The sequence below is a fragment of the Crocodylus porosus genome, unplaced genomic scaffold (assembly GCF_001723895.1).
Source record: "Crocodylus porosus isolate Cpor-Errol unplaced genomic scaffold, CroPor_comp1, whole genome shotgun sequence".
Classification (NCBI taxonomy): domain Eukaryota; kingdom Metazoa; phylum Chordata; order Crocodylia; family Crocodylidae; genus Crocodylus; species Crocodylus porosus.
The window spans coordinates 10,518,440-10,539,270 of NW_017728918.1; the positions used below are offsets into that span (position 1 = coordinate 10,518,440).

A 20,831-nucleotide genomic window follows, 5' to 3' on the forward strand; every position below is an offset into this window, starting at 1 on the left:
GGGCTGGTCCAGCTTGGAGCAGGGGGATGGACTAGATGTGACCTCCTGAGGTCCCTTCCACCCTGAATTTTCTACAATTCTGTGTTTTCATCTCTGGAAGTTTTTAGAAGCAGATTAGAGAGAAGCTCAGATCTGGCAATTTGCATGAGGTCAGATGGGGGCTGGGGCGCTCCGCTGTCTCCACTGCAGCAGCCTGGTGACAGCACGCAATGGTGAGCGGGTCGCACGCGTCACTACAAGCCATCCCTGATGCTCGTTACAGACACAGCACAGCTAATGAGCTGCGCGTACCCTTGCAACAGCAGGACTCACACTTGAGCTTGCTGCTGTCGGCAACGCAGGCAGCAGGGCAGATGCAGGATGCCCCCAACCTGAACCTCAAGGACGGGGGCTGGGACTCGGGGCCTCTTCTGGGCCAACAAAGAGCCCGAGCCACCTCTCCGACCAAGCTCCTACTCACTTGTGTAGGCTCCAGCCTGGCATGAGCAAAACCACGTGCTTTCTTGGGGCCAGGAGGTGCCTGGAAGCTGGGACTGAAGCCGTGCAAACATGGAGACGTGGGCATCCTTTTCTGGGCTTGCCTGAATGAATTCAGAGCCTCAGGGGAACATCTCCCTTCCCTCTGGCCTGACACTCCCTCCCTGTGTGCACCTTGCCTCATCGCACTGTGATGATGACCCAATGACACCAATGGCCTCCTGGTCTTTCAGGGGCTCAGAGCTGACTCCTCCCTCCCTCTTCTGCCCTTGGGCAGACCTCCAGGGCCACCAAGCCCCACTGCCCCAGCCTTGAGGACCCCGTGAAGGACCAGGAACTGACTCCAACACAAGGCAATAAGGGAAGGACTCCATCTTTCCTCCATTGCCTCTGGCTTTGCACTGAGCTGTAGGGCCAAACGATGCTCCGTGGGTTGCCATGTCCCAATGCACTGGTCTTAGGGAAATCCCTGTGAATACAGAACTGGGGGGGGCTCAGGAGGTGGTTACTGGTTACATCCTGAAGACTGTCTGGGTCGGTGGTTGGTCACTGGTGGAAGGCAATAGAGGAGGGAACTGGCGCTGGGAAAAATCAGCTGCAGAAAAGGGAGGAGAAGGTAGGCTGGTCTGGAGAGTCAAATCATAGAAAATGAGGGTCGGATGGGACCTCATGTAGTCTGGACCCCTGCCGCATCAGCTCTGTGTCCTGGATCAAGCCCGTGGACAGAGCTGGCACCTCCCATCTGGCCTGCGGGGTGTAAAGGGTAGGACATCACTGCCATACAGCAAAGTGGGAAGCTTTTCAAAGCAAATCCGCTGTGCTGGGTACCTGGATTTTCTCCGAAAGGGCCTGAATTGCCCAAGAGTTGGGGGTTGGGAAAGGATGCATGGATCATGACTGAAGGGGCAGATGAGCCCCAGTCCGTGGGCATAAGGGAGACGGGAATAAGAGAGACGCCGCGGTGGGGTCAGTCGCACCCCGGCAGCTCCGTGCGTCTCGGCTCCCGACGCTGGCCAGCTCAGCACACGCCTCCCTGCTCAGCGCGTGTCAGATCTGCTCTCCTCCCGGGAACGTGGTTCATGCCCAGTTCACAGAGCACCGCTCTGCAGAGCCCCCGGGCCCTTCCTTCAGCCCAGACCCAGCCTGCGGGGAGCAGGGACTCGGGCAAGGGACAGCAGTACCCAGTGCTGCGCGATGCTTCGTGGCAGCTCCATCTGGCATCCCAAAAATCAAGGCTCTCTCAGGAGGCTGCAAAACAGGAGCCAGAACCCCCTGGGAGAGAAACTAGCTTGCACGGGTGCCCAAGAGAGCCCTGGCTCTGGGGCCCAGATGTCTTCTTGCTCTTATCAGGTGCAGGCATTTCGGTTACGTGACCCTATCGTTATGTTAAGCTAAGACCCCGCATAGGAGCTTGGGAGGCTTCGCTGACCTGATAAAAGAGAGTGGGGAGTCAAAATGATGATTTAAATGAAGAAACAGGAGCTGAACCAATTGAGGAGTCTAAAATAAATAAATAAAAAGATCGGACCATGCTCATCAAGCAGCGATAACGAGTTGAGCTGGACTCCTGGGGGGTGAGCTGGAGATACCCAGGCTCAGCAGGGAGGGAGCTGGAAAAGCCTGAACTCAGCAGGCAGTGAGCTTGAGAGGCCCAAACCTGGCAGGGGGGAGCTGCAGATGGTGCAGGATGAGTTGCAGGGGCCTGGATTTGCCCAGAAAAGGGACATCTTAAGAGAGAGAGAGAAGAGTTGGGGACATCTTGGCTATAAGCATGGTGGTTGCAGGACTCGCCCTCTTGGAGTGACTTTGGGGGCACCTGTGCATGTAACGCATCGCTTGCCTTTGTCTGGGCGGTTTTGCTGAACTGGGTGGACTGCTCTCCACTAGTGCACTGTCCGAAGGGGCAATAACCCTCCCCGGGATTCATCCACTGAACACAAATTCAAATCATTCTTTCTTTATCATGCCCATGCTCCAGGAAATGGCCTGCGAAAGCATCCCGACCCAAGCAGCCAGACCCCCAAGAGCACCAGCCGGTCGGGAGCACCCCCACACCTCCGAACAGCATCCAAGACTGCTACTGCCCGATCCCTGCAGCCATCCCCGCAGCCCCTTGGTCGAGCTTTTGATCAGCTTCATCCCCGTGAGGAAGCCAAGGTTGTTTCTACCGGACGAATTTCCTTTAGCTACAGCCCTAGAGCGAATGCGGATGCGAATGGTGTGTACCCTCCTGCTTAGCAGCTGCTGCCAGGAGCAAGCTTGTACATGGTCTTTCTTCTCCCAAGCCCAGAGCCAGACAATAGTTATGGGAGATCAACCAGGCATCACTGGCTCTCGCAAGGCTGGCAAAGCAAGGGACAGGAGTAGCAGGGGGTTGGACCAGATGACCCTCAGGGTCCTATCTGAGTCTATGACATTGCTTGCTTTGTCCCTGCAGTGCTCCAGACCTTTGAGACATCAGCCTGGAGGGTCCCCAGCCCACCTTGGCTACAGCAAAGTCACCTGCCCCCCAGAAACAGAGGAGCAGGGTGTCACTCCCATGCCAGAACAGAGCAGCTCCATGCAGGGATGATCAAGCTAGTTGTGTGCAGGCCACCTCCTTGCATGCAGAGCCATACTGTCCCTTTATCGTGGTCCCTCTTCTCTAAGGATCTTGGGCACGTCTGGCTGAGAAGGACCTCACAAGGTCACATCTAGCCCAGCCCCCTGCTCCAGGTAAGATCCTCCCAGCCGTCTCAGTCCAACCCGCTCTTGAAAACTTCCAAGCATGGTGGAAGTTTCTGATGTCCTTGAAGGCAGCTCAGCTGCTAGCTAGTTTGCAGGGAGCCTGCAAGGAGCAGAGGGGCATCTCTGCATAAGGCTGCCAGGCACATGGGGAATATGGGAAGGGGGCTGGATAATCATATGCACCTTTAGAGCCCACCTGCAGCATCTCTCAGGCCCACAGGCCACCAGCTGAGAGCCAGCACTCAGGACAACAGCTATTCAATATAATCCAACACCCTCTTATTTAATTAGTCTATAAGGGTGCATATTGACCCAGCCTTTCCAACAGACTCCAACCATATAAACATGCTGCTTTTCTCCACGCACAGGATTTCCCTGCTCCTTCCTTCTGAGCGCTGTGGTTTCGAGGCTCCGGATACATTCATAAATCATAAGACTTGTTATCTAGCTGGGGCTGGTCCTGCTTTGAGCAGGGGGTTGGACTAGATGACTTACCGAGGTCCCTTCCCACCCTAATTTTCTATGCTTCTGTGACATGGACCCGTTCCTTTTGAGACCAAACGTTCACCTCCCCCACCTAAAACTGGTCAGTCAACCCTGCACAGCTGCAAAGTGCATTTCTCAAAGGCATCAAGTGCCCCGGGACCTGCCACAGGTAAAGCAGGGGGCTGAGGGCTGTCAGCGTCCCACCACGGCAAGGGTTGGCAAAGGGCACGAATACAGTCATAGAAGAGCCACGGGGAGCTCCAGAGGTCACGTCTAGTCCAACCTCTGCCTGAGGCAGGGTCAGCCCTGTCCAAACCAGACCGGAGAAACCACTGCCCAGTCTCTTAGCAAAACAACACAGTTGCCCCTGACATAGCACCAGGCATCATCCCCGATCCTGCCCCAGGGAAAGCAGGGGGACCGCGGTAGTCAACATCCTGCCGCTAGGAAAGGCCGTTAACATACCTTTAGAGACCCCAGGCAGATCCACTACAGAGGAAAGCAACCCCTCCAACCCCAGTCCGTACCAGTCTGACCATGGGGGAAAATCCCTTCCTGACCCTAAATGCAGCATCGGTCTGACCCTGAGCGGAGGGGCGAGACCCTCCAGCCAGGCCCCTGCGGGGCTGGTGCCAGCAGGGGCATTGGCACAGCCCGGTCCCCACCCCCAGCCCGGGCTGCAGCTGGCGCCTCTGAGGAAGGTGGAATATAAACCCTCTGACACCTGCAGCAGGAGGAGGGGTGGAAGTCCCTTCCTGGCCCCACGTGGCACCGGCAAAACCTAGAAGCCTGGGAAACACCAGTCCCCTCCACTCTGCCCTGCAGAGCCGGCACTCTCCTTTCTGTATCAGTACATTACACGGGTTTATTTGCTTACTAATCTCCCCGTTAAGTGCAGCTCTGCTTATTTGCAAACACGCCTATCCAGACGTATCCACGCTGGTGAACTCGGGCCTTCCGGGAACCAGGGGGAGGAAATAACACTATTCATGGACCCTCCATCAGCTGCGCATTATTTCCAAGCCTCTCTAACTAGGACTCCACCAGTTCTTGCCTAGCTTAGCAAAGACAGCGCTCATCAACCAGGCAGGATGCTCGTCTGCCTGGCCTGGGGGACCAGCACAGCAAAACGTGGTGAAGTGTGGACGAGTCATTAGAGCAGGGGGCAGCGGCCGGACTCCTGGGTTTTATTTCCGTCTCTGCCGTGCTATCAGCTATGAAACTGAGTCAGACAGGCCATTTAATTGCTCTTGTTTAGGTACTACTGGGTTGCTGAGGCAGAGAGAAGAATCCTGATCTACCTCCAAAGGGTGTTGTGGATCCTAATTCAATTGAGGATTATAAAGCCCTTTGCAAGTCGCATGCTATGTGCAAGTGCAATGGGTTATGGCTGCAGCCCAGGTGTCGGTTATGTGGGGCCACACAGAAAAATCCCCCTGAGAGTCTCTTCTATCCTCTCCCCACACGCTATGGTCACTCAGACCTGGTGTGAACGCTGCTCCCATCTGACCTGTAGAGTAAGTCTACAGAGGCCCCAATCAGGCATCACTCCAGATCCCTACAGTGTGCAGCGTAACGGGGCTCTGACCCTGGATCGGACCCCAGTGCAATACAAGCAAGACAGCATGAGCAAGGCCACTGGGAAACCCCTATCTATATGTGCATCCCTGGCATGAATGGGGCTGGATGTCTCTGTGGCCAAAGAGCTCTGTGGTCAGGGCTTTTCAGTGACAAGTGGCAGCCGGACCCACCCGATGGATGAATTCAGTGCATGGCTCTTGTTCCCCCTTCCTAGTGCACAAAACACAGCTGCATGATCACGACATAGGGAAGCTCAAGTGTGTAAGGGGGACACGGTTCAACATGGCTAGAGTGTGGCAATGCAATTTCTAAGGGGTGAGGGCTGCACGAGTGGGGGCCATGCAGCCATGGACCCCACCCTGCAATATAAACCGTGCCTCTGGGCCTAAGCTTGGACTGAATAGCGATGACAAGCTGCAACATGCAGCCAAGCAGCAAAAGGCCTCAAAGCCTGTGCCTGAGGGTGCATCTACACGTGCACTTTAATGTGCATTAGCCTATTGTAATGCACATTACAGTGTCACCAAAATAAAAAACTGTGCTTTTTAGTTAATGAGCAGAGACAGGCTCCATGTAAAGCATTTGTATAGACAGTGAAATGTGTGTCAGCTCTGAGACAATGGCAGCGGCACACTTTTGAACTAAAACATATAGAAAGGGTTTTAGTTCAAAAACGCACTGTCGCCATTTTCTCAGCACTGATGTGCATTTCGATGTTTATACAAATACATGCGATGCAGCGCTGGGCGCATCAACTCACACGCAGATCTCTGGCACGTTAGAGCACACAAATGTAGGTGTACAAATGCCTGGAGGTACTAGATTGAATGTGCATTAACTAAAGCGCTTTAATACACATGTAGACACGCCTAAGTGTGACTAGCTGCAAAATGTGGCTAAGCAGAAAAGGTCCCAGAAGCCTCTGCCTGAGTGACCATAGCACAAACCCTTGCAGATGCAACAGCTGGCTCAGTTAACATGGCAAAGGGAAGCCGTTTGTGTGTCTCATGAGACACCATCAAACAGAGCACAAGGTAATTTGGGAAAACCAAGCAGCCTTGCCAGGCCATGAACAAAGGCGGCAGGGGGTGGGGGGAATAGTAAAAATAACAACATGAAGCAATATTCCACAAAGCGAAGGGAGAGATGATTTAAAAAAAAAACAAACCCTCCCTCTTGCTTCTTTTTGCTTTCTCAAGGATATCAATCTTAACTTCTTAGTACATTTGGGTCCACAAGAAATCTGGTTTCATCCAGTTTTGAAAAGTTCAGTGAAACAAAGACATTTAAATAAAACCACTGGGGATGAGGTATTAGAATATGGAAATGATGCTTACCAGCCATCCATAATACCGGGCACTGGCTGGAGGGAATCTGGAGACCCGCCTACATGCCGAGCCATTGGGAGAATCCCCTGCTGACGGAGCCCGGGAGCCCGGCCAGCTTCACTTCGCAGTAATCACGACCCATCCCGTCAGATTATGCTTTACACTTTGCTGCTAACCTTGCTTTGTCGATTAATCCATAAACTTCTCACGCGGGTTGGAACGTCTCAAGGGTCCATTGGCATTTTTTTACCCATCCACCCAGGGTGAAATGTGTTAACACCTGGGCCTCTGCCCTTGTGGACAGCCCCCCACTGCACCATGCAAGAGCCCCCACCTGCTACACTGTGCATCTGGACCTGCATCTCAGGCGGGTTGTGCTGTACTACCCCTTGCAGCAGGCAGTGAAAGCCGGAGGGAGGTAGGACCTGGAGCCGCCGGTTGGTAGTCCAGCTAGAGCCATGTGGTGGCTAGGCAGGAGCCCAGGGACCACAAGATAATCCTGTGTGCCCTATATGCAGCCCACTGGACATCCCTGATCTAGGGCATTGTGTGCAACCAGGAACTTCACTCCAATGCCCTCCGAGGCAGCTAGAAAGAACCACCCCTGCTTTTCCCCCAGTCCCAACCCAAAGGTACCTCCTTGAGGGTGGAGGGGAAGGTGGTCTCCTGCAGGTAAAACTCCGGCACGCACTGGAAGGTGATGGTAAGCACGACGCCCAAGCAGCCGAGGTGCACCCGGGCCGCTTGGAAGATGTCCGCGTGGGAGCCCTCGGAGCACTCCAGGATCTCCCCTGCCGCCGTCAGCAGGGTCAGCGCCACCACCTGCCGGAGGGGAAGACGGCACAGAGTCACGGCCAAGTGCACCCCAGGGAAGAAGGGCCAACAGAGCCAGGCAAGGTGGATAATGCAAGCCAACGCATGGCTCCACCGTGCTTCCAAGAAGGCTTAGCCATGGCCAGGCAGCCGATGCACTTAGGCTCCAGGCCACGGTGCTCAGCTCCTCCTTCCCTGTGCTGCCCCATCTGCCAGCTCCTGTCCTGCTCTCTCTTGCCCTAGCTCAGAAGCTCCTTGGGACTAGCAGGTCGGGGGGTCCTGAATACCCCTCACCTCTTTTTGCTGTGCTGGGTACATCACTACTTCCTCCTCTTCCAGAAGCAGTTCAGTCTAAATCACAACCCTTAGCATGAGAGAAGGTGGCTAGTGAGGGACAGTCTCAAGGGAGCTGACATGCACAGGCCAGGGCTCACACGCTGTGCTATTAAGGCGACCCCAGGAAAGAACGATGGTCACAGGTCATGGCTCAGTTTCCCTGCTCCATTGGCCAAGAGATCGTTATCCCAGAGAAATGGATGGGAATACAGAAATTTGAGTCTGAACTATATAAAACTCATCCACAACAAGGCATAGGGGTGGAAGTCTGGAACTTGCTTCAACCATGCGGATGGATTGAGAGAGACCTGAGACCCCAGCATCCTGTAGGAAGTATGTCTGTGTATCCTCTGCTGGATGTAGCTGCTTTTGGTCACATTGCCTGATGAACACTATCCCAATACACTGGTATATGGTTTGGAGGAACTTGCTTGGCTTCCCCTTGAAGTCATCTTGTCACGTGTCCATACCCTAAATGTCTTGTTTCCTGGGAGCAGTGGGTGCATTTACATGGGACGCTAACTGTGCAGTAGCCTAATAACACTGCGTAGTAGCATGCGGGGCAAAACCCATGCTAATATGCTACTGCACAGCAGTATTAGGCTACTGAGCAGTTAGTGTCTGTAAAAACCTATGCACCGGTGCTGCTGCACAGAAGTACCAGTTACTGTACATTGATTTAGTACTTCGTTATGTGAGTATAAACTTAATGAGAAGTGCATTAATGAATGTGTAGATGCACCCAGCATGTAGAAAAGATTAGAAGACAGCCAAGGTAGTGTAGTACAGCAATTCAAGACCATGGACCGGTCACCATGGTGCTTGGCGACACCATGTTTTAATCCATCCAGGAGCTCCCACGCCTGAGAGCTTCCCAGGGTCTGTCTGTGGCCATGCAGGACACATCCATTCCCTAAGCTGCACCTGTAGATTTTGCTAGAGTATAAATTAATACAACCACAGCTCAGGGCATAAACAAGTCACAGAGGCCCTGCTAGTGGCCTGAACCAAAGCAGGCCCCGATGAATACGAAATGAGGCATTTCTATATGGCATGCACAGAAGTGCTGGGAAAGTAGCTCGTTAGCTTGAGAGGTGCCTCCAAGACCAACAGACAGAGGGTAAATTAAGGAGATCAGAAGAGGGCGTGTCTACAAGTGCTTTTATGAGTGCCTAAACTTAATGCGCATTAGCTTATTGCACATTAAGGTGATTTAGGTTCATGTCTACATGTGCATGCACTAGTGCACATTAATGCAGGTGTACGTCTGGGAAAAGCGGGGGGGCTGAAAACCGTTTGCTTTTACGAGAACTCAGGAAGCATCTACATGCAGCTTGTTTCCCACTCTGTTGTGCAAACATGCAAACCGCAGACTTGCAGTTGGAAAGTCCTTAGCTTCGCAACTGTGCTAGTTTGAAATGCAATTGCGCTAATGGGAATTTTCCAATACCTTGTAATCGAGTATATAAGCAATGGAGAATAGGCACTCGGGGTCGGCTTTGATCTGAGTCTCATGACTCCAGGCCGACCTGCTTGCAAGCAATAAAGGCTTTGTCTCTGTGGATTGTGGTGCGACTCACTTCTGGGGACCAAAGTGGAACTTAGCCTCCAGGAGCTCGAACGGCCCCTTGTGCAACATACGGACAGACTGGGGACTAATGTTAGTCCCAAGTCAATGGACACATACCACGTTCATGCACATTAATGTGTCTACATGTTCGCTAATGCAATTTAGCTATTCGCACATAAATTTGATACCTGCTTTATGCAGATATCAAATTTAGGCTCAGAGAGCCTTAAATCTCCATTTTTAAGGGTCATTAACAGTGCACATGTGTAGATGCATGCCCTAAATGTGCCTTAAATCAGGCTAATGCACATTAAGTGAGCACATGAAGACATGGCAACAGAGTCCCATCGCAAGAAATTGAGTGACCTGGCAAAGAGATGTCCTTATCTGGTCACATTAACTGGTGAGAAGCAGGATGTGGCTGATACAGCAGAGACATGAAATCCTAGAGATGCGGGGCTGGCAGGGAGCTGCAGAGGTCACATCGAGCCCAAGCCCTGCCTGAGGCAGCGTCAGCCCTGTCCACACCAGGCCAGACAAACCATTGCCCAGCCTCTGAGCAACACGACAGTCACCCCTGACAGCACCAGGCACACGCCCAACCCTGCCACGGGGAAAGCCGGGGAACTGCAGCAGCTAACGTCCTGCTTCTATCCAAGGTTGCTAATATATGCCCAAGAGACCCCAGGCAGCGGCTGTATCCCCACTACAGAGGAAGGCAAACCCCCCCCCCCAATCTGTTCCAATCTGACGGGGGGGAAATTCCTTCCAGCCCCTAAGTATGGTGATGGGTCTGAGCCTGAGACACCTAAAGAGGTGTTAGTGATGAGTGAGAACTAGGATGCATCTGCTACGTACATCGAGTCGTTTGACCGGCGTGCACAAAGCGGCTGGGGCGACTGCATGCTTCGAGCCGGGCTCAGGGGTTATGTTCAGACCTGCACATGACCGAGCTAGAGCCAGGGACCAGCTGGCCACAAGTGTTAGTGGCCCATAAACCCGGCCGCACTCTTTGCCACTAAGACCTGCGGTCTCTCTCTTGTAGCAGGCGGGTCACTAGGGCCACATCACAGACAGTCTCCAGACAGACTATCCAAACGGATGTGACCTGTAACACCTAACCCCTCATCAAGTCAGACAACGACATCGATGGAGTCCATCCTGACACCACCGGTGACTCCCTAGAGACCCAAGATGCTCTCAGCCTGGAGCGGGGGCGACGGGGAGATGGATAAACCATGCAGCAGAGACAAAGAAACCACTTCCGAGCTTCCAGACTCCATTCATCCCTGCAGCTGCTACCCGGCTGGAAATGAATAAGTGGGCTCCGGACTTCGTTACCCAGCTAATAGCAGATGGCTGCTTACACTCAATCCCTTTTCAGCGGAGGCCAGCCCCCGGCGGCAGCTGAGCCCTGCTAGGCTGCGCGGCCCGGTGAGATGGACGCACTTCTCCGTGCCTTGGGGCCCCGAGGAGACGGGAGGGCTGATGAGGTGCCTCGCACATTTAATGGGTCGAATCGTCACGGCTCATTTCAGCCAGAGGGGAGGGAGAGGCGTGCTGGGAGATGCATTGCCCAAGACAGGTCCCGCCAGGCTGCGTGGGAAGGCAGCAGCTTCTGCGGCCAGCCTGGCGGTCGCAGGCAGCCCCTGAGGTCAGGAGAAAGCCCCGAGTCCGCAGCGAGAGGCCAGGGATGTGGGTGTCAGCTGGTTCTCAGAGCCCCAAAGCGGGGGTCCGAGAAGTGCTTGCTGTCACACGGGGCCAAGGAGCAGTCACGTAAAGGGCAGAATCCTCTTCAGACTAGATGGGCTATTAGCTCAAGAGATGCTGGGCAAGAGAGGCAAGATGCTAACCACAGACGCAGCCTTTTGGAAAGGTCCGAATGCAGAACATAGTGCCAAAGACGAGGAGTCACCCCTGCCTCTGCCACGGATGCTCTTTGAGGACCAGAGCACATCACTTAACCTGCTCAGGCCTGTCTCTACCCCCCCTGTAGATCCCAGATAACATCACCATCCCATCTCTCTCAGTGATTCCTCTCTCCCCCGAGGACAGACTCCCATGTCAAGAGAGGAAGGGCTAAATGTCCATCTGCTCAGCCATAGGAAGCATGTGCAGGCCTGGGGAGGGGCTGCAGCTTCCAGTCCCAGGAGCACCTGCTTCTGTGATCCCGGGGGTCTCATCCTCCCAGCATGGGGCACGCGCGCCTCCGGACAATGTCGGGGGAAATCAGCCTTGCTGTGAATTCAGAGCCCAGTAGCCCTGACCACTCCTCTCCAGGCACATCACACCCTGGTCTTTTGCAGTGGGGTTGCACGAGAAGGGACAAGCCCCCAGCCGCTGTGCCGTTCTCCAGCCCGGAGAAGCAGCGCCTGTTGCAACAGAAGCTGCAGCAAAGAGCTGGAGCGTTGTATTCCCCTTGCTTAGGGGTCAGAGGCCTTTTGCTGCTGCAAAGTGGAGCTTTTGACCCTATGAGCTGCAAGTCTCTGTCCCCAGAGCCCCAAACCCTGATGCTTATCTTTGCAGCTCGTTGCCAGCTGCAGAAGCAAGGGCAGAGCAAGGGTTAGCACAGGCAGGAGAGAACATCAGAGCTGCCAAGGGGACAGGCAATGCAGTACAGCTGCCTGCCACCGATCCCTTGAGCTGCTCTGGGATGGCTGGACCCTTGCAAGCTGGGTCCAACCTCGTTGCAGCCCAGAGCTGACCCACAGGCCATGGCTTGCTGCCCTGCTCTAGCTAGCTTGCAAGCTCTCCTTTTTGCAGGGCGGTGCGGAAGCTAGCCCTGCAAAGTGCCCAGAGCATTCAGGGCGAGGGGGGAGCTTTGCATTGAGCCTCGCTTGAAGCAGACTGGGCAAGGCCTGCACAGGCAGCCCATGCTGCTGCGGCCTGGCCGTGGCTGCGTCTCACCTGGGTAGGCAGGATCCCATGTTTGATGCCTGTGTTGTGCGTCCCGGTGCCGATCACCCCGGCGGCCGCCACTTCGGAGACAGCTCCTAGGCTGCGGGGCACAAGGAGACATGGTGAGAGGGAGCTGCAGGCTGGGATTCCCATTAATATGGCCCCCAGAACAGATGTCTGCAAGGCTCCCGGTCCCGGGTCGGGATGAGCCAGGATCAGCCCCGGCCAAACCAGCCCAGACAAATCCATCATCGATTAACTCTCAGTAAAACTACCACCAGTTCTGGCACAGCACCACACCTGAGCCTGCCACAGGTCAAACAGGGGAAACCATGCCAGCCAGTATATTGCTTCTATAAACTGTTGTCAATACATGCCCAAGAGATCCCGAGTAGAAACCGTGCCCCTGCTACACAGGAAGGCAAAACCCCCCACTAGGCACAAATCTGACCAGGGGAGAAATCCCTTCCTGACCCCAAATGCAGCATCAATTTGACCCTGAGCGCAGAGGCAAGACCTCTGCAGGGTTGGTGCCAGCAGGAGCATTGGCACAGCCTGCTCCTGTCCCTAGCCTGGGCTGCAGCCAGCACCTCCGAGCGAGGCTTAAAGAAAAAAAATCCAGATTAGAAATGGGGACACATGAGACTGCAGGGGGTTTTGAATGCGGGAAGTAGCATGCCAGGGATAAACGCATGACCCTGCCCCTGCAGCCTCCTGGTTGGGGAGGAAGAGCATCACCCAGGACCTCGGTAAGGTGGACTTCCTCCGCAGGGTGGTCTTGGAAAGCTGGGCTGCACAGAGTGGCCGCAGTGATAGATAACACATCCCAGCACCTGGACCTCCAACCAAGTCTCCTCGGGCCCCCCCAAACCCTGACCTGAAACCTCTGGCCCCCTGCCCCCCCCACAGCTCTGATGTCCACGCTTCCCGGCTCGCAGCCCCTTCCAGCCCCCACCCCTCCAGGCCTGTTTCTCTTCCACGCAGAGATTTCTGCTGGTGGCTTGGGGCTGAAGATTTCTTACATTAGATTAAAAGGGGAAGCTTCAACCTGGGACTGGCGTTAAAACCTGGGTGCGGGTGTCCAAGAGCAGAGTGCCGGCTCATTCACCCACCTCTCTGACACCGGGGTGGCACCGCTGCCCGAGTCCCTGGGGATCTTGGATCCCTGTAAGCCTGATCGGGCCTGATAAGCATGACTTATGAGCATGCACTCCTCCTAGCACCCGTTCCTGCAGATGGGGAAACTGAGGCAGGGGGCAACAGGGTGACTTGCTCAGGCTCCCGCACCAAAAGATCCCAGGGGTGCTGAGTCCCAGCCCGGTGCGGTGCATTCATGCTCAGAGACGCAGAAAACCAAAAGCGATGCTGTTGCTCTCTGCTTTGCTCCTGCGGCTCTGGGCCAAATCCAGAGGTGATGTAAAGGAGGAATATACACTAGACATTGGAGGAGGAGTGCAAAGTGAGCCTAGGCAGGACAGGGCCTGCCTTATCTCACCCCTTCACATAGATGTCATACATTTCTAGAGTCGGAAGGGACCTGGTAGATCATCGGGTCCAACCCCCTGCTCCAGCTGGTTACTGTCCTGTCCTCCTGACCCCTTCCCCTTTTGACCCAGCCTTCTCTTTCCACCAGCTCTGGCCCTGCAATGACCGTCACAAACCCATGCCCTGAGGGGAAGACCCAAGTCCTGGTTACTTCTCCATTGTTCCAGCAGCTGAAAAGCAATTGCAAACCAACCCTGGAGCTACATGGAGCTGGTTCTTCCTGAAGGACAACCCTAGACCCGGCCAGATAAACCCAACCCCTGGCCCCACACACGGAGCGAGCCAGCCGGCTTTGCTGGCCGATTACCCTCTGTCCGGGGCCTGGTCCAGAGTCGTTCAGCTGGAGATAAATACAGGTTGTTGTGCCATCACCTTGGGCAGGGACCGTGCCCGCTCCGCCTGCAGCTCAGGGGAAACCCACTCACACTGCCCTTCCCCGGGAGCTGGGTGCCAAGCCCCTTGGTACAGCTGCTCGCTTGGGAATCAAATCAGCGTCATTGCTGAGAGCTGCGAGGATTTGCTGGCTAGGTCTGAGAGGACCTGCCCTGTGACCCCGAATGGCTCCCGGCATTTTGCACTACGAGGCAGTGGAAATGTGCACGCAAGGAAAGCTTTTGCAGCTGGCTTTCAAGGCAGCAGAGGCCTGGGGTCTGGCTTGCAACAGGACTCACGTTAGGCAGAGACCCTCCATCAGGATCTTGCCCCCCGTCTTGCTGGGGACTGCAGCCTGCGCCCCGGGGCCTGCAGCAGAGGAGGGGCATTGCCCACGGGGCCCTTTGCTGCCCAAAGAGGACGGTCATCCGTCGCGGTGCTGATTCTCAGCAGGGTGCCACGGCATCTCGAGGTGCTTTTAGATCCTTTCAAGGGTGCCGCAGGACGCCACAGCGCTGTTGTATTTATAAATATGGTTCCCAAGCTTAACCTAGAGACTTCAAATAGAAATCCAGAGCTGGGGTATTTCACAGACTCATAGAAAATGAGGGTTGGAGGGAGCTCAGGGGGTCACATCTAGTCCAACCCCTGCTCCAAGCAGGACCAGCCCCAGCTACATGACGGCATTTAATGTGCTCCAACCTTTGCAGCAGCGAGACGTTGGCCGCCGCGGTCCCCCTGCTTTCCCTGTGGCCGGTTCGGATGTGAAACCTGGTGCGGTGACGGGACAGACTATGTCACTTTGTTTAGACATGGGGCACTGGGTTTGTCCGGGCTGATCCTGCCTCAAGACTAGACGTGACCTCTGCAGCTCCCTGCCAGCCCATCGTCTCTAGGATTCAATTAATATTTCCCCTTGTCAGGATTAAATGTCCTGTTTCACCGTTCCCCTGCACTCATCTCCCTTCTCAGATTATGAAATGAGATGTCATGAGATGATTTATGAGGAAAGTCTTCAAGAACCGGGATTCTGGAGGAGAGACAACCAAGGGGAGATTTGATAACAGTCTTCAAATAGTAGCAGCGCACAGTCGCCGTGTCTAATTCCTCTGGAAAGAGAAGAAATCACCCGACCGCAGATCCCCGAGGGCTGCTTGGGCCTCTTACACCGCGTGCCATCTTGTGCCACCCTTGAAAGGACCACACAGGATCCCAGGTGAGAACCACCTGTGCCTTGTATCCTGGGACCCCAATTGCACCCAGGGACGCCGCTCCCTCCATCAGGGCAAACAATTAGCCACGATCATTAGGAAAACGGTGCTCTTCCAAACCCCATGAGTTCAGACTGCCTGGGAAATGCAGCCGGGTCCAAAGTTACGCCCCTCGCCACTGGCCCCGAATGTGCGGTGTAACACATGCAAAATGACTCGTTAATTTTGGCAGTTATCTATGATGGCGGCAGAGCTGAGGCACGTAATTTTGACAGCTTATCCGAGTCCCGGCCAGCGTGTCCACGGCGATCCCCGGGGGACCCTTAATTAGCTCAGCATCACCTCGCATCGACCAGGAAATCAATCTCATTCAGTTCCCCTGTAATTAACTTTCTCCTCTAGCATCGGTGAGTGAAAGCGAAGCAGCGCCCGAGAAGGGCTTTTCCTCGGCTTCCCCGGGACGTCTACAGACCTCTCCTCAAAGAGGGGGTCTCCCTCAAAGCCTTTCAACAAGCAGGGGTGGTGTAAAGCACAGGGGCTAGCAGGGGCCACTACGACCACCTCACCTGGCGCCCTGCACCGCCTCGCACTCGGAACCAGACCAATATGCTCCATATCTAACCCAGACCCTGGGTCTCACATTATTAAAATAAAAGCTTTTCCCAAAACATATCCTGCTTACAACTTTCCCATGCTAACAAGACAAAAATAATTTTTTTTAATAGCTGAAATGTTAAATGCAGTCTTTTAAAACAAGCTGTTTTATAGCCCACATAATTATGAGCACACGTATAACTTTCTACAGCTAAGTATATTTTCCATCCAGTATTTTTTCCAAACACTAAGCCCAGCCCCACTGTATCCAAGGTGGACTAACTGGCTTTCCATGCAGTCTGCTCTACGAAGTGCTGGTTCAGACTCGATTGTGCCCAGGTATATGTCAATTTGATGCCTACTGCACCTCCCTTAAACACCAAAGGTCTTCCTTCCAGCCTCAGTTTGCCTGGCTGCAGCTTCTAGCCTTTCAACCTTACCCTGCTGTGGCCCGGTTGAGGAAACAGCGGTCAGCAAGCTCTTCCCTATGCGATTCAGACCTGTGAATGGGGAGTTTCTCTAGCCATCCTCCTGATAAAGAAACCCCTGACCTGGGGCACGGCGCAGAGCAGGAAGGACTGTAGCAGGTTCGGGGGTATTGCTTAGCTCAACAGTCTATAAACTTTGCACAGGTCTTTATTTCCTGGGCACCCTTGCCTCTCAGGAACCGTCACCAACATACATCAGCGCTCAATAACCCACTTAACGAGCCTATACAGGCTGCACTCACATCCGGAGTCGCTGATAGTCCCAAGAAGTCGGTTACTTACTACAAGGAAATATCTTTTTTTCTACTTTTCAGAAACAAAGTGTGTTGTATTCTGGGGTGCGTTGTATACAAGAAAATACAGTTTGTGAAGTTACACAGGATAATCTGATGGGGGACTCTGCACTTTACTGCTACACTGGCTCCACGGGCAGAGGGCCGTGACCGGAGGACGTTTTCGGACAGCTGCCCCTCACTACAGCTGGGGCTCATGGATGAGTCACAGGATCGAGACCACTTTAGCATACCAGCACATGCAAGGTTCACTTACTTGGCCAGGGCCAGGCCATACTTGGTCAGCTCGACGTTCAGATCAGAGAGGAGGATCCCTGCCTCCACCGTCACCTGCTTCTTCTCTTTATCCACCTGCAAGAGATCCAACTGGGATCAGCTGATGGGCCGGTGTGCACAGCCCCAGAGAGAAGCCCACTTGCTGCTGGACATGGGTGAGGTGGACATGGAGAACCCGGCCCCCGGGAGCCACATGGACAGGGAACGCGCAGGCCAAACCAGCCGGGTGCGCTGAGCGAGCTGGGTTATGATGAGATGCCGAGCACCTCCCTCCTGAGTTAGCAAAGCCCTGGCTGGGATGATGTGGTTGGGGCTGGTCCTGCCTGGAGCAGGGGGTTGGACTGGACGTGACCCCGAGGGCCCTTCAACCCTCATTTTCAGTGATTTTATGAAAAAGAGGAGGGAAAATGAGGACAATCTGCTTTGAGGGGGCACCTCGAGTGGGCAGGGCTTGATTTGTTGGAGGGGCTTGGATATGTAATACCTGCCCTCAGCAATTCTTTGCTGAGACATGGGGAGGAGGGTGTGTGTGTGTGTGTGTGTGTGTGTGTGTGTGTGTGTGTGTGCGTGCACGCGCACGTGCACACGTGCACGCGTGTGTGTTTTACGCATTGTGCACATCTGCAAACCCCAGAAAGCTGTAGTGCTGTTTTGCAGAACCGGCCAAGACGTCTTTCATTTAAAATGACAGTACTAAAACTGGGGGAAACTGAGGCAACTCTCACTGATCCCCAGTCATTCCCCCAGGTACAATGTTGGCTGACTCTGGAAATGTCAAATGTCTTGAGAAGAGAGAAGCCCTTCAGTGTCTTTTTTCCACTCTCCCCCAACTCATTATACCCACCATGTAATTGCTGGCATTACTATGGCTTTTAATTAGGATTGATCGGGATTGACAGGAACCCCTCAGGAGGGACCTTGCCGTCAGGAGCTGTAAAGGGCAGCCCAACCTGCATGGCTGGCCAGCTGGGGAGTGCCGCATGCTGGCCCTTCCCACATGCTCCCTAATCCATGGAGAGCAGTTGGCAACAGGAGGCGCGTCTACACATGATGCTTTAACGTGCATTAGCCTATGTTACCACACATTAAGGGTGCGCAGCTACACATGCATGCCCTTAATGCACATTAAAAATGGAGAATTTAGGCTATTCACACTTAAATTTGATACCTGCAAATTGAGGCATCAAATTTAGGCGCGAATAGTTAAAGCGCATTAATGCACATGTAGACGCATTAAAACACATTAACACTGTGTGTGGACTGACTTGGGACTAAATTATTCCCAAGTCTACACACAGCACTAATGTGCTTTAACACCTGCACTTGTAGACGCCTGCCTAAACCTACTTAATGTGCATTAAGCTAATGCGCACTAAATTTACACACACTTAAATGCACATGTAGACACACCCAGGACATACAATAGACTTGCTCTGGGTCTGGTGCCCTGACCCCCAGCTGCAGCCCAGGGCTTGCCCCTGCTCTCCGGCCACCAGGCCTGTCCACCCATATTTCAGTAGTGTAGCCCACACTGCCAGCACCCACCTTGAGGATCTTGTTCATCTTCCCCATTTGGATCATGAAGCCGTCCGTGCACGCGATGTCAGAGGGCGAGTGTCCACCTCCCACCACCTTCACCCGCTTGTTCCGCTGCCGGGCCAGCTCCAAAATCTGCAACAGCACCATGTGGCCATGAGCGCCGTTCCCTTGGCAAAGGCAGGACAGGCCCCGGGGGCAGGCGGAGGGTCTGTCTAAACCAGTCTGCAGGGAGACTTGAACCCAGGACCCTTCCTTAAAAAGCTGAAGACTAGTGCACACGGGGCGAAGACCATCAAGCCAAAGAGCCTACCAGAACTTGTAGTCCAATGGGCTAACATGATTCAGGTATACCCGTTTCACTAGGGCCCCTGCCATGCTAGATAGCTTTCATTTGTGAAGCGGGGTATTTGATGGGATGGCTGGGGGTGGCAAGAGGTTGGCAATGATGACCCAAAAAGGGCCTTCCAGGCCCGTGTTTTGACAAAAATGCTCATGCCCCAAACTTCCCACCATCCGCTTCCTCCTGAGCGCTGAGCTGAGTTCGGCCGTATTTCCGCTCCCCTCTTACCTCCTTGATTTCCTCCACCGACGTCGGCTGGAAATACAGCTCCGGGGAGCAGCCGTAGGTCTTGGCCCAGTTCTGGAACTGGACGCCTCCATGGCCGTGAACCTGAGATGAATTAAAAAAATGGAGCTGGAGTGGATTAAAGGAAACCCTTGTCCGGGTAACATGTGGTGAAACCGTGGAGCTTGCCGCTACGGGAAGCCACTGGAACCGAGAAATCAGCCCCCAAAGGACGGGATGCCCATGGGGGCAGTAAGCATGGCCAGACGTATCATGATAGCAAGCGCTCTGGGAAGGAAGTCAAGCCTCCTAGATCAGGATGGGCCCACCTCTCCCTACCGGGGATCGGGGCACGGTTTGGGGCGGTTGGCGGTGCCTTCTAAGGGGTGCTGCTACCGAGGCAGGACACGAGATGGGGTCAGGTTGACCTGGGCTGTGACTGTTTGGGCATTGCTATAATAAATGATTGACTTCAAAAGATCGACTGCAGGCAGGGGGTGCCGGGGTGGCACACAGGTGGCCAGCCTCTGCAGGTCAGTGGAGGAGCAGGATCTCTTTGGTCTCCACCACATCTCTTCCAGCAAGATGCACCCTGATAAGGCAGCAAACCTCCCATGGGTGGCCGTGAACCTGCCTCCTGTGTCTTTGCAAGATAATAACTCTCCCCCACAATGGGCTGCAATAATGCCGTGACTCCCTGGGGCTCTGGCACAGCTCTCTGACCCCTCAGCCCCCGGGGCACGGGGATGCACGCCGCTCTCCACCTGCAGCCCATCCCCTTCGTTGCCTCCTGCCTCCAAGTCCTGGCCACCTGGAGACTTCAATGCCAGCCCGAGGGATGATCCCAGTGGTGCAGTAACTGCCTCCAGGAAACACCCCTTGGCAGAGAGGCAGGATAAAATATAACCAGCTGTGACCCAGTCCCCCCAGCTCCTCATCAGCCTGGACCCTGCCATCACAGGGCATTCAAAGGGCGGACTGAATTTGCTTCTACAGGCCAGATTTGTCCCTGCGGCCAGCCCCCATATGACCCACCACCCTGAGAAACCCCCATGCCTGAGGCCCTGCCGCCTTATGCCTGCTTCAAAGCTTCAGTTCGTAGGGGTGGGCGCTCTCTCTCAGCGCTACGGTGGCACACAGGAGAGGAGCACAACCCCCCTCCTGGTCTCCCAGCCCCGGGCTCTGCCCGCTGCACAGGGCTGCTGCCTCCACTCTTCCAGCCTTGGGGACTTGGGAGCCTGTTTCCTTCGGGGCAGCAGCAACTGGGGCCTTTGGTGCAGAGGCAGCACCAGCCACAGGAGTTTGCTGCCCGGGGGGCTGCAACATGGGCATGCATTCAATGAAGAGCATCTGCAGACACCCCCCTGCAGCCCCCCACCAACAGGCACATCTAGATAGCTCTCAGGGGACTGCACCAGACCCCTAACACCCCCCACTGCCCTCATCTGTCTCTGCTGCCCCCTCCCCGCTCCATCTGTGCTGGCAGCGTCTGGGCTGATGTGAGGCAAGGGCCATCTATCCCCAGGCTGGCAGCTCCTACTCCTGCCGGTCTCTGCACCCACCAGGCCCCTCTGCTATGCATCCGGTGGCTTGATGGCTGTCTTTGCAATTCACAGGCCATTGCAATCAAAAAACTATTTCCACCTCTCTCCAGCACTGTTTTTGGGGGAAAACCTCCACCTTCCACCAACAAGAGATCACGAAAAAATAACTTTTTTTTTTTTTTTTTTTT

General features: G+C 54.5%; 1 protein-coding gene across 1 annotated transcript in view; it reads right to left on the bottom strand.

Annotated features, from left to right (window-relative positions):
* LOC109311561 (L-gulonolactone oxidase-like) overlaps positions 1 to 20,831 on the bottom strand; it is a 38,375-nt gene that overhangs the window by 16,033 nt on the left and 1,511 nt on the right. Inside the window, exons 2-6 of the mRNA XM_019537261.1 lie at positions 19,103 to 19,204; positions 18,541 to 18,666; positions 16,976 to 17,070; positions 12,226 to 12,316; positions 7,236 to 7,421 (exon numbers count right to left, since the gene is read on the bottom strand). Of these exons, the coding sequence (XP_019392806.1) occupies positions 7,236 to 7,421; positions 12,226 to 12,316; positions 16,976 to 17,070; positions 18,541 to 18,666; positions 19,103 to 19,204 (600 nt within the window). The remainder of the gene's footprint in view (positions 1 to 7,235; positions 7,422 to 12,225; positions 12,317 to 16,975; positions 17,071 to 18,540; positions 18,667 to 19,102; positions 19,205 to 20,831) is intronic.